General features: G+C 34.2%; 1 protein-coding gene across 1 annotated transcript; it reads left to right on the top strand.

Annotated features, from left to right (window-relative positions):
- The first annotated feature begins 1,533 nt into the window (after positions 1-1,533).
- On the top strand, positions 1,534-13,629 carry LOC111898262 (uncharacterized). Its single transcript, XM_023894191.3, has 5 exons — positions 1,534-2,531; positions 3,081-4,034; positions 5,281-6,214; positions 11,544-12,494; positions 12,985-13,629. Exons 1-3 carry the CDS (start codon positions 1,599-1,601, stop codon positions 6,193-6,195), a joined length of 2,802 nt encoding a protein of 933 aa, XP_023749959.1. The 5' UTR covers positions 1,534-1,598; the 3' UTR covers positions 6,196-6,214; positions 11,544-12,494; positions 12,985-13,629.
- The last annotated feature ends 1,183 nt before the right edge of the window (positions 13,630-14,812 follow it).

Genomic DNA, 14,812 nt, shown 5'->3' with positions numbered 1-14,812 from the left:
CAACCCAACCCAACCTTTCAGATAAATGGGTTGTAACCGGGTTGACCTGTTTATGTAATTCACAAACCAACCTATTAAATAAATTGGTTAAATTTTGGTTGACCCATTTAAAATAAAAAAAAAAAAAAACTAAATAAATTAACTAAGGATTACACCACTTAAATTAGTTATAGACTTAAATAAAATTTCAAAAGCACAATCACAATTCACATATACAAAGAAATTATTCAAATAACGTTAAAGATATGTAATTTCTAAGAGATTTTTTAGAGTGGCTAGTATTGTCGGTGCCAAGAAAAAAGGTAGAAATTAGGATTCCATTTTTTTTAAAACATAAATAATAATACAAACATTGTAATTTATAAACTAATACTTAGATTAATACATGATAATATTTTAATAATTATTAAATTTAATATAAATTAAAGTTAAATGGGTTGGTGGGTTGAAAACGGGTTGATAGTTTTTACCCAACCCAACCTATTTAATTAAATGGGTTAGACGGGTTGACCCATTTAACATAAATGGGATGAAAATCTCAACCCAACCTGCTAATTTTGGGTTGGGTTCGGGTTGGGTTGGTGGGTTGGGTCAGTTTTTGCCAGCTCTAGTTTGAGAGGGGTAATATAGTAATTTTCTTTTCATGCAGCGACCACTATTTTCTGGTAACTAGATTTTTTATGTAGTGAACATTATTATGTCGTTATAATGTGTGGGTTTGAAAAACAAATGATAATTGGTGACACTTATTTTTGGTCACGGAGTCTCCAACGAAGTTACAACTTTTTTTTGGTCATTAAACGTCAAATCAATGACCATTAATTTTAGTCACTAATACTTGTTATGAAATTAAATAATAATAATAATTGTTAGTGACCGCTCAATGACAACTATCTCTGATTTCGTCACTAAATATGTATAATTTCCAAAATTCAGTGACCACTTAATATTTAATATATGGTGACTAAAGAATCCATTTCTAGTCGTCACTATGTTTTAGTCACTAAAAAGGAATTTTCTTGTAGTGTAAGTAGCTCTTAAAAAGAGAATGTGCATGGCATACTTTCTTGGAAAACCATGCTTTTATTACGATGGTAACTGCGAACTTCAAGTTCGTATTGAATGATAGTATTTGATTTGAGCTGTACATATAAAAATTAAAAAGAAGAGCTTTAGTGCCATCAAGTATTAAAACGAACTTGAATTAAACTAATATGTCACACATGACATATGTGGTGATCTGAATAAACCAAGTTATAAGTTACAACTAGCTAGTACGTAATCAAATTATTAAATAAATAACAATTAGACAATAATTGAAAGGGTTAGGTGGGAGATCTAAGCACCATTATTGCATGTATTTTAAGTTTTATTAAAGAGAATAGACAACCCATAACGTGTGAATCTGTTAGGTATGGGGATTTATTTTTATTTTTCACAAGACTTAATTCAGGTCAACTGTCTATGATATTTTTTTTTACATCACCCAAATGCCTATATAGGTAATTAAAAAGCTATAAATTCTCTAAGCCAACTCAGTTGTGTTTAATATTTCACATACTCAGCCATACAAAGCCACCAATTAATATAAGAAAACAATGTCTTCCTCAAGGATTCAACTAGAACGCTATCATATTCCACTGGAGGAGATTATCCTTGCAACTCAAAACTTCGGTGCAGAAACTCTGATTGGAAATGGTGGGTTTGGAAAGGTCTACAAAGGACAACTCTCCGAGCTTTGGCAATACCACTCTGTGGCCGTCAAACGTCTTGATCCACATGGTTATCAAGGACATCGTGAGTTCCTTAATGAGGTTAGGATGATTTCCAGTTTCCACCATCAGAACATCATCCGCTTCGTCGGTTACTGTGATGAAGGCAATGAGATGATTGTAGTCTATGACTATGCAGTGAATCGAAGCCTTGATGATCATCTCCAAAATCCGGAAAACAGGTGTCGCCTTTCATGGGCACAGCGACTGAAGATTTGTATAGGGGCAGCAAGAGGACTCCATTATCTTCACTCAGGTCTTGGGGATTCCAACAGAGTAATACATAGAAACATGAAGAGCTCAAGCATATTATTAGACGAAAATCTGGAAGCAAAACTTTGTGATTTTGGTTTGTCAAGAACAGTCCCCACAGATATTCAGCAACATTCACAAATGTATACAAGAGTTGCGGGTACCAACTTCTACATCGACCCCGTATACTATGAAAGCAGCATGATAAGCAAAGAATCAGACGTTTACTCATTTGGTGTGGTGCTGTTTGAACTGCTGACTGGGATGATGGCATATCACCTAAAGAGCATCGGCGATGATGACCCACAACCATTGATGAACTTGGTCCGACGCTTCCATGATGAGGGGATGGAAAACTTAATTGATCCGTATATGTTAACTCAAATGGATGCTCGTTCTTTTCATAAGTTTGAAGAAATTGCATACAAGTGCATTAGTTGGAATTTGAAGGATCGCCCTACAGTAAACCAGATCATCGAGTCGATTGAGATAGCACTGTATTTTCATGTAAGTCTTTATATTCAATATTTTGAATGAAATCTTGCTTCACAGGCAATAGTTAAAACAATAAGTATTTAGTGAAATCTAGTTTCAAAGAATGAAAACAAAAAAACTAACATAAACCGCACAACACGAAAAGTTATTGCCGCAAATGAATATCTAAGATCGTGTTCTTCTCTAAAATCTTAGCTCCATTTTAGCTTAATTATTCTCTGATTTTCTATTCAGCTAGCCTAACCATTTGGTTCAAGAAATTTCATATCCATTAGTTAAATAGAGTTTTAGGGTGAAAAACAAATCTTAATTAAGGGGTGTACGATCTGAGCAATAGCTTTACAAAGGATGGGTTCTGGCATCTATATATTACGTCTTGCTAAAAAGTAAAAATTATAGATGATTTGCTCTTCAAAAAGAACAATATGTAATAGACAAGATATTGTAGCATGTGAAGTGGTGGGATTATAATTCATACGACGGCATATCTAATTTCTTTAGACTTATAAAAAGAACAATATGTAACAGAATTTTTTTTTTTTTTTTTGTTTATATTTACAGATCCACGAAGCTGCTTCAGCAATTACCATTCAAAGCCACCAATATCAAAACCCAGAAAGTTTTCTGATTCCACTGCAGGAGATAAGCTTTGCCACCCATAACTTCAGTTATGTAAATCTGATTGGAAAAGGTGAATTTGGTAAGATGTATGGAGGACAACTCTCTCAGCATTGGCAAAATCGCAATGCTGCATTCAAACGCTATCATGGTACTGGAGGATTTGGAGAGGAAGAGTTCCGTAATGAGATTAAGATGATATCCAGCTTCAACCATGAAAACATCATCCGTTTCATAGGCTACTGCGATGAAGAAAATGAGATGATTATTGTTTCTGAATACGCTACAAATGGAAGCCTTAATCATCATCTCCGAGACCCTATTAAGATCAGTTGCATAACATGGATGCAGCGACTTAAGATTTGCTTGGGCGCAGCAAAAGCACTCAAGTATCTTCACTCAGGTCTTGGTGAGGATAGTCGAGTAATTCACAGGGATGTAACAAGTGCGAATATATTGTTAGATGACAATCTGGATGCCAAAGTTTGTGGTTTTCATTTGTCATTATTAGTCCACCAAAATAAGCCACAAGTCTATGAAAATGTTGTGGGTACCGAATATTACTTGGACCCCGTTTACAATGAGAGTGGCATCGTGGAGACAAATTCAGACGTCTACTCATTTGGGGTGGTACTATTTGAGATGTTGAGTGGGATGTTGGCGTGTCAGGGAAGGAGTATTGATGATGATGAGCCACAAATACTCATAAATTTGGTCCGACGATACTACGATGACGGACTAGATCGCTTAAATGATCCTAATATACGAGTTCAAATTAATACTCGATCTTTCAATGTGTTTAAGGAAATTGCGTATCAGTGTCTTAGTTGGAATTCCAACGATCGCCCTACGATGAACATGATCATCAGGAGGATTCAGGATGCACTAGATATTCAAGTAAGTCTTGCAATTTAATTTATATTTTTTTTGAAGGAAATCTAGTTTTATATGCAAGAATTAATGAACACTATCATCGATAAAACCTCATAATAAATTCATTATTTTTTCCCTTTATTTGTCATACGACGTGTATCCTTGCACTGGAAATAAATACAAGACGAAATTGAATAAACGTAGGTCCTTTTTGTTGAAAACTTTCTTTCAGCAGTATGTCTTTGTTTAATGGGACTTGTTTTTTGGGAGAATTTCATATTTGCCCCTATTAAACTTCAAAATATCATATTTGTCCATCTTAATTTCTCAATATCATATTTATTTTTCATAAACTTTCAAAATACCATATTTGCCCAAATCCTTCTTTACAATGTTTTTAATATTTTATAATCATTTTTAAACCTTAGAATTATTATAATAATTAAGGAATTTAAACATATTAGCCTTACGTCTATGATAATGGAATGTGAACTTCTAAATTGTTGAAATGTCGGCCTCTTGACAGTCAAAAAGATTCATCTTCAACCCTTTCTATAGAATTTATATTTTGATTGTTTAGTTTTTGTTGATTATTATTATATTGTAGATGGAGGATAGTTTAGATATTACCAATGATATTTTGATGTTTAAAAAGTACATATATGATATTTTGATATTTAAGAATGACATATATGATATTTTGATATTTAAAAAGGACATATATTATATTTTCAAATTTTATAAAGGGTAAATATGGTATTTTGAAATTTTATAAAGGGTAAATTTGATATTTAGAAATTAAATTTGGTAAATATAATATTTTGATGTTTAATAAGGACATATATGAAATTCTCCCTTCTTTTTAAAGAAATCAAATATCTTTCAATTTTTTTCTTCTTACTCGTCTTTTTACTTAGTAAATCAAAACAATTGTCAAAAACCAAGAGAATATATATCAATAAAAAATATTAGTGGATTCCACATATCATTTTTTTTATGAGTAGGAACAAAAGTAAAAGGATTTTTTTTTACTATTGTCAAGCTAAGCTATAAGTTTAACCACTTATTTCAAAAGACATTATATGTAGTATTTAATCTTGAGTTTATTTGAAATAGTTAAATTCTGATGGCTGGTATAAAAACAATATGAACATGATCAATAGTATCATGTGAAGAACTGGGTTTTATTTTTTTAGGCATTGTTATAATTAACATTCTTTAATTTTACGGTAGAATCTATAAGCAAACTAATTTCTGTTTATATTCACAGAGCCCCCGCATTGCTTCAACCATTACCATGCGAAGCGACAAACGTCAGAACCTACAACAATTTCTAATTCCACTAAAAGAGATTAGGCTGGCCACAGGAGACTTCAATTCTGAAACTCACATCAGAGATGATGCATTTGGTGTGGTCTACAAAGGACAACTCCCAGATCATTGGCAAAGTCGCATAGCTGCCTTCAAACGATTTAATTTCAATGGTGCGTTTGGGAAGGATGAGTTCCTTAATGAGGTTAAGATGATGTCCGACTTCAACCATGCAAACATCATTCCTTTCATTGGGTTTTGTGATGAAGACAATGAAATGATTCTAGTATATGAGTATGCTATCAATGGAAGGCTTGCTGATTATCTCCAAAATCCAGATAAGATTGGTTTCTTAACATGGGCACAACGCCTGAAGATTTGCATTGGGGCAGCAAGAGGACTCAACCACCTTCACTCAGGTCTTGGGGAGGACAAAAGAGTAATTCACAGAGATATCAAGAGTGCAAATATACTACTAGATGATAATTTGGAAGCAAGAGTTTGCGGTTTTGGTTTGTCATTAGTACTTGCCGAAGATCAGGCACAAGTTTATGGTAGTGTTCAGGGTACCCAATATTACCTGGATCCCATTTACAATGAAAGTGGCATTGTCAAAATAGAATCAGACATTTACTCGTATGGGGTGATGTTGTTTGAAATGTTAAACGGGATGTTGGCTTGTGAGAAAAGGAGCATTGGTGATAATAAGCCACAAACACTCGTAAATTTGGTCCGGCGCTACTATGATGAAGGACCAGACATCTTAATTGATCCTATTATCAGAGATCAAATTAATATTCATTCCTTGCATTCGTTTAAAAAAATTGCATATCGATGCATCAGCTTGAACTTGAAGGATCATCAAAAGAATTGAGGAAGCAATAAATAATCAAGTAAGTATTTTGATTTGAATATTTTTGTGGATATAGTATTTAATAAGAAACAGGGAAAAATCTTGAGTAATTTTAAAGATGGGCCCGTTATATAAAAATGCGTTCATTACTCAATGTTGTCAAAAGAAAAAAAAAATGGGCTAATTTAAACGGTTAATGCTAACATTATAAAATCACTATATAGCATAGGTTTCATTTTATTTTTCGTCTATATATATTTATAATCATCAAATATCATATATAATGTATTAACTATTCAAAAATATAAACATCACTTTTACCATTTATAAATTTAAAAATATCATATTTACCAAAAAAACTCAATACTTTTTAAAGGTTTTATAATAATATTAATATTTAATTTTAGTAATGAACGATCATATCTTTTATAAATTCTCCAACATTCATTGATCGACTTCAAAATTCCTTCTTGACCGGTATGATTTTTGAACAAAACCTAAGCTACCTAACTAGCTAAATCTCAAGCCTTTTTCTTTGACTTTTTGGAACAAACCCAAAAGTGTTCACTCGATTTGTGAAGCATCTCAAAATAGTCTTTGGTGGTAAAAATTAGGCTCTCTTGCTTGAATTTTGGTAAAGCCAAAATCTAATCAAAACTAATGTAATATATGTCCAATGAATCCAATTCTTCCCAAATTGTTTCTAAAAATCCATCATCCTGTTAAATCCGGTGCTTTCATCCCTAAAAACTTTACAGTTTTCTCGAATACACCCAAAACCCTAGCAAAATCGTTAAATATTATATGCAAAGATCTCAAAAAAATCACATTACTTGTTCTAAAAGTTACTTAATCAACTTTCTTTTAGATGGGTATCTGAAGTTGAATTAAAAAATTACGAAGAGGGTATATAAGCAAATCGGTGAATGTAAGGATTTAAAAGGTATAAAAAGAATAAAAAGTGTTTAAAAAAAATTTAGATAAATATGATATTTTGATGTTTAACAGTTATCTTTATATATATATATATATATATATATATATATATATATATATATATATATATATATATATATATATATATATATATATATATAATTCTCCTTTATTTGGCCACTAACATTTATTTTGTATAGTCCAAATCATTATGTTGTCATGCCTTCACCACCAACCAATGTAATGTCACTTATCTTTCAAACATATCATATAGCTTTTGCAATTACTTCTATATCAAAATAACATCACTCATTTTCAAACATTTATAAATTTTATATTTATAAAATCTGATGTTTAGAGATTCAAAACACACAAAATAATGGTTAGTGACTAAAGAGAAATGAGAGAAGAATGCTTTTTGTATTACTTGTGTTTTTCACTATGTCACTTTTCTCAAGTAGTACAGGTATATATATATATACACAGAAACTAGACCTAGTTACCAATAGATAGTGCTATAATACTAGGACAACTAAGACTTATTCTAAAGACTTTTTCTACTCTAATATACACGTGCTATTACCCCCCCGACAAGCGCAAGACCAGGGAGGACTTGCAGCTTGTTTCTGAGTAGAGATATGCGATCTTTGCCAAGAGCTTTCGTGAAAATATCGGCTAACTGATCAACTGATGTGACCTGTGAAATACGAAGTTGTCCTAATTCAACTTGTTCTCGAACAAAATGGAAATCAAGGTTAATGTGCTTCGATCGCGTGCTGATGACTGGATTTTTGCAAAGAAAAGTAGCACCCACATTGTCACATAAGAGCAGTGGAGATTGAGGAAGAGAGATGTATAGATCGCGTAGAAGTTGTTGAATCCATAAGATTTCGGCAGTGGTGTATGCAATGGCCCTGTATTCCGCCTCAGTGTTGGATCGAGCAACAACTCGCTGTTTGCGAGAAGTCCAACTAATAAGATTTGTACCATGAAAAATAGCAAAACCATATTGAGATCGACTGTCGTCTGTGTCAGACATCCATCCGGAGTCTGAGTAGGCAAGGAGGCAGGCTGGTGTTTGGGATTGGAAGTGTAAGCAATGAGTAGAGGTGCTTTATAGATAACGTAAGATGCGTTTTACAGCCTGCCAGTGAGGGAGTGTAGGGGAGTGCATAAACTGACAGACACGATTCACGGCAAAGGCAATGTCAGGTCTTGTGATGGTGGCATATTGTAGGGCTCCAACTATTTGGCGATATAATTTTGGATCTTCAAAGGGATCACCATTAAGGACTAGTTTGATGGATGGATCAGCAGGTGTGGTGACAGGTTTGGAATCATACATTTTGGTCTTAAGAAGGAGGTCTTCAATGTACTTTTGTTGTGAGAGAGTGATTCCAGTTGGTGTCTGGGTGATTTGGACACCAAGAAAGTAATTTAGACGGCCAAGATCCTTCAGAGAAAATGAATGGTGCGATTATGAAGGTAAGTGGCAGATTTGAAGGCGTGTTCCCAGTAGGCGTGAGGTAGGGCGGATTGGGCAAGAAGGGATAATCCTTTTTCAACAATAATTCGATGGCGTCTTTCCACTGCCCCATTTTGTTCAGACGTATGGGGACAGGAGAGGCGATGATGAATACCACACGAGTTGAGATAGGCGGATACATTACGGTATTCACCACCCCAATCAGATTGAAAGGTTTTAATGTCACAGTCAAACTGGGTTTTGATCATAGTTCTGAAGTTTATGACAGTTTGAAGTACTTGAGATTTTGTAGAGAGAAAATATATCCACACAAATTTGGTTGAATCATCAATAAAAAGAATGAAATATCGACTGCCATTAATTGAAAATAGAGGAGAGGGCCCCCAAACATCCGAATACATTAAATCAAATGGTCTATTACAAGAAACATGTGAGGAAGAAAACGGAAGTTTGTGACTTTTGCCCAATTGGCATGATTGGCAAACTTCAGGTAGTTTGTTCTCGGAGATGGGAAGCTTGAAGGTAGAAACTAGGCGCCGGAGAATGGACTCATGTGGATGGGCAAGACGGTTGTGCCAACCGGTCAAAGACGTGCGCACACCGGATAGAGCCAGAGTTGAGGACGCTTTATTGGAAGGGAGAGTCAAGCGATACAAGCCTTGATCAACGTGTCTGTGAATGAGTGGCTTGCCCTGAAACGTCTTAACAGTACAATAGTGAGGCCAAAATTCCATATATACGTTATTATCACGAGTTAATTGAGAAACACTAAGAACGTTTTTCGTTAAGTGAGGTACAACTAAGACTTTTGGTAAACGCAAAGAAGAAAGTGAAGATGAGCCAGAATGAGAAATTTGAAAGTTTGTACCATTCCTGACTTGCAGCTTGTCGGCACCGGTGTAGGATTCCTGAAGGTGAAGTTTGTTCAGATCAGGGGTGACGTGGTCGGTGGCTCCTGTGTCGAAGTACCAATTTGGATCGATGATGGCATATGGGCTTGATCCAGTAGTGAGGTGGGCTTGACGTTGTGTGTCACGAGGATTGGGCCTTCGGGATGGGTAATCTGTCTGATTTCCCCGTTGCCAGCAGTTGATAGCTTCATGGCCTGGTTTGTTACATAGTTGGCAGTGAAGACGACGTCGCCGATTTTCATTAGGATGAGAGTTGGATGAGGAGCCAGAGTAGGAAAAAGGACGAGGGGATTGCTGGGTGCGAGACACCTGATTTGCAACGGGAAAGGACGATTGAGGCACCGTAGTGGCGGTAGGAAGTGGAGTAGCAGCTTGACAGGCAAGATCGGCTTCTTGACAGGCTTCCTCTTGTAAGAGAAGGCCAATGAGATCGTCCACAGAACTAGATTCAGAATGCATAATGAAAGCTGAGGTAAAGGCACTGTAGGAGGAGTCCAACCCATTTAGGATGTAGGTGATTAGGTCATCATCGGACACAGGGGTTAGGTTTTCAGCCAATGAATCTGCAATTTGACGTTTTTGGTCAAGATAATCAATCATGGAAGAGGCGCCTTTGGTAATTGTTTGTAATTTAGTGGTCAATTGCAGGCGTTGAGCCCTAGTTTGGGCTTGGAAAGTGCGTTCAAGAGTAAGCCATGCCTGATTGGCGGAAGTTGAACGAGCAACAGAGGCAAGAGCACGCTCTGTGAGAGTGGATTTTAGCCAAAGAAGGACGAATCGATCCTTTTTCTTCCAGGTGATATAGTCCGGATTTGGACAAGAGGCACCAGCAGCAGTGGTTTCGTCATCAGATGGTGGGGCTGGAATGGTTGCAATCGGTGGAGAAGGAGCAAGAATGAAGGATTCAAGCTCAAAACATTCCAGGGCAGAGACAATAGTTGTTCTCCATATATAGTGGGTAATTGGCACGATCTAATTTGATACTAAGTGAGGGTATCTGGAAGTTGAGATTAGTGGAGGCGATGGTTGCTGCAGCTAAGAGTTGCTGATTTGTGGGAGGAATAGACATCTCGAAAAAAAAAAAATAGGGATCAGGGCTCTGATACCATAAAGAGAAATGAGAGAAGAATGCTTTTTGTATTACTTGTATTTTTCACTATGTCACTTTTCTCAAGTAGTACAGGTATATATATATATATATATATATATATATATATATATATATATATATATATATATATATATATATATATATATATATATATATATATATATATATATATAGAAACTAGACCTAGTTACCAACAGATAGTGCCATAATACTAGGACAACTAAGACTTATTCTAGAGACTTTTTCTACTCTAATATACACGTGCTATTAGTGACCAAATAAGATCAGAACTTATATGTGGGAGTATAATAGCATTAATACGAATATACGAATTTAAATCTAACTTTAAAAATTTTATAAAGCTTCATTAACAAGCCCTCTAGTTTTGTAGTATTTGCACAATGCAAAACTTGTTTTGTAATTTCTGTTTTATATTTGTGTATATTTTATTAAATAATTAGTTTATCGAAATATATATAGCAAATATACATGTTATCGTTTCCTAAATGAATTATATCATTTTGCCACTACTTTCAAAATAAATCATTTATTAAACAGTACGCTTATTTAGATAATATCATAATCATAAATGTTTATAAGTATTTACAATGTAAGTTAAAGAAGAAAATGATGTAGCTAGAAGCTTTATGTCAATGAAAGAGGTGTAAATAAAAACATGATAAATGTATACTGAGTTTAAATATTTAGATTCATCGTGATCGTCAAAAGGAACGTACATTCGACTTGTCTCAAGTCAAAATAAATTTGGTATAGGGGATACATGGTAGACATTTGCTGAGAATTTCATTAATTATATTGTCAAACCTGGCATAAGTTAAGGACTCTATTCCTGTCATGATATTTTAGACACGACAAAAATGTCATGACATCTCTAAGCAAATTTGGTTTGTGTTTGTATTCACAGAACCACGGAGCACCTTCAAACATTACCACACAAAGCGAGCAATTAGAAAGTTTTCTAATTCCACTAATGGAGATCAACTTGGCTACCAGAGATTTCAATCCTGAAAATCTGATCGGAAATGGTGGATTTGGTATGGTCTACAAAGGAAAACTCCCTAAACACGGGCAAAACTGCATATTCGCCATCAAACGCCTTGATCCGAAAGGTCTCCAAGGAAAGAACGAATTCCTTAGTGAGCTTAAGTTAATTGCCAGCTTCCACCATCAAAACATCATCCCGTTTGTTGGATACTGTGAAGAAGATAAGGAGATGATTATAGTTTCCAAATACGCTGTCAACGGAAGCCTTGATCGTCTTCTTCAGGACTCGAATAAGAGGAATCGCCTAACATGGGCACAACGCCTCAAGATTTGCTTAGGGGCAGCAAAAGGACTCGACTACCTCCATTCAGGTCTCGGGAATAACAAGCGAGTGATACACAGAGATGTCAAGAGCGGAAACATACTATTAGACGAAAATATGGAAGCTAAAATTTGTGATTTTGGCTTGTCTAAAGAAGGCCTTGGAACTCAGCAACTTACCCGATTCTTTACAAAAGCTGCGGGTACTAACTTCTATCTGGATCCGGTTTACCAGGAAAGTGGCATCCTCTCTAAAAAGTCGGATGTGTACTCATTGGGATTTGTATTGTTTGAAATCTTAAGTGGGACTCTGTCTTATGTCCGAACGAACTTCGTAGATGGTAGCCCACAATTTCTTATAAACCTTGTCCGACGCTATTATAATGAAGGGCCCGAGAAATTAATTGATCCAGTTATAAGAGATCAAGTTGATAGCCGTTGTTTCCATATATTCAAAGAACTTGCATATCAGTGCATAAGTTTAAATTCAAAGGAGCGCCCTACAATGGACACAATTATTGACAGGATCGAGGATGCCATGGATTTTCAAGTGAGTTCATTTATTTAATTATTTTGAAGGAAAACTGTTTTTAAACTCAAGAACGAAATTTGGCATGGCTTATACAATATGATATCTATTTACAACTAATTGGGGGATCATTCTTAAAACTGCTTCTTTTTTCTTACGTTAAAAAAGCATTTTTGTAAACAATCTACACTAGATGATAACCGGTAATTGATAAACAACTTTTAATTAACGAATAGAGTCTTGTTCAAAATTCTGAATGTAACTAATAAAAAATTTTGTTTTTATGTCTAAAATAAAATTAAAATAACTTTAAATCAATTCAATCAATCAATTTTCCAAGCCTAGTTTTATACTAAAGTAAAGGCTGAAATTTATTTTAATAAATCATAAAAAAATTATTTTACTTTTTGTAGGTTTTTATACTTTTTGTTAGGATGTAGGTACTTAGATAGTTACATTTAGACTACCTTTACACTACTCATAACTTTACGTCTTCAATTTTTCTTATCAGTGACTCTTATGACTTATCAATATACTGGCATATACCTGGCATGGAGAATTTGATAGACAGAGAGAAAGAGACAGTGCATATCTGCAGTATGAGTTTTTGTCGATTGCAATTTTTGATGATTCTTTTTACGGCGGCAACAATGTTTTATGGGTTTTTATCCTCTTAAAATTTAATGTGTAAATTGGACTGGTTTTTTGGTTTACTAATAACTTTAACTAGTTATATAGTTTCCTAATGGTTTAGTTCTTTTTTTTTTAATGAAATCTTATCAATAGCTCTTGGGAAAGCGGTTTTCTAGTTCTTCTTCATAAATTTCATTAACCATTTTAGTGATTGTTCATGGCTAAATAATATTATATACTGTTATATTAAGCTCAAAACCTCGGACCCTTAGACAGTTAGACGTTCAGCGGGTCCCTTGTAGTCGCCGGAAAAAATAGCGCATTACCTAATCAAGTTGTTGGATGCACTCTGGAAGCAATTTTATTGTAAACTAAAAGATAGATATAAGAATAATAACAATTATCATTATAAATATAGTTACAGCTATAAAACCAATAATCATGGTCGTTGTATAAAAATTTTCATCCATTTGACAAAGAGAAATTAAATATCCTCTTAATTTTTCATTCTACAAATTCTCCTACCCCATTAAATATCGACAAGAAAGCAAAAAAGTAACCTGGCAAGAGAGTCGGAAGAGGTAATCTTTCATTTTGGGAAATAATATGACCAAGCTGACCATGACTTTTTATTTTAGAAACCACTCTCCTATTTTAGACATGCATCACTTTTCTCTTCTGATTATATCTACTAGTATTACAATTTGCTTTGCTAGTATGCCAAATGGTAGATTTCAATAACAATTAGAGCAAGTGAGCAACCGTCACGATAAGAACTACTTTCTTCGGCACCCAGCATTTTATGATTTTGTAATATTAGACACTTCAAAAAATTTGTAAGAAATAATGTAATTTAGAAGGATTTTGGTATAGAAGTATAGTTTGGGTGCGAAAATTGGTTTGGTATGAATGTGTATTTATAGATTTATTTTTGTAGAGGGAAAAAAATTGTCCTATTAGTTGTCTTAAAAAAATTGTATAAAAAATTGTCTAAGAATGGTTACCGACTGGAAATGACGAAGAGCTATACAAAATCAAGGGCCGAATTAGCTATGCAGAAAAATATGTTTGTTAATTAACGGTGGACTTGGGGGTTGAAGAGTGTAAAGCGCAAGTGGCGCTTGTTGATACTGGATATGAACACATAGTAACAACTACTATTCCTATAGTTTATTTGTTCATTAAGTTAGGTAGAAAGAAGAATATGTTCATGTGAACTGAGGAAGAAAGTTATAAAGAGATCCCGTAGGAACTTGAGTGCCAACCAAAAAGATATAAAATTATATTGTATACAAACATATATTACCACTTAATATCAATTTATGTAGGTTTTTTTTTAAGTTGAATACCCTTATGGGATAGTTTAATGCAAATCTGATTGTAATTAACAAAGAAATTTGATTAAAGCCCTTGTATTCTTAATTTAATTCACTATATATATATATATATATATATATATATATATATATATATATATATATACACACACACACACACACACACACACACACTAGCCGTCAACCCGTGCGATGCGATGAGCGTTGAATAGTTTATTTTGAGAATTAGTTCTACTCGAAAACGTATTATATTTCAAGGAACACAAATCTGAACTTTGAATAAGGAGGGTACATTTAACAAAATAATTTCATTTCGATGATTATCTTTTTGTAGATAGCATCCATAGATTCTAATTGACGTGTTGTCCT

Source organism: Lactuca sativa, chromosome 1, assembly GCF_002870075.4.
Source record: "Lactuca sativa cultivar Salinas chromosome 1, Lsat_Salinas_v11, whole genome shotgun sequence".
Lineage (NCBI taxonomy): Eukaryota > Viridiplantae > Streptophyta > Magnoliopsida > Asterales > Asteraceae > Lactuca > Lactuca sativa.
The sequence above is the reverse complement of the archived record's forward strand: the minus strand, read 5'-3'. Positions and strand labels throughout refer to the sequence as shown.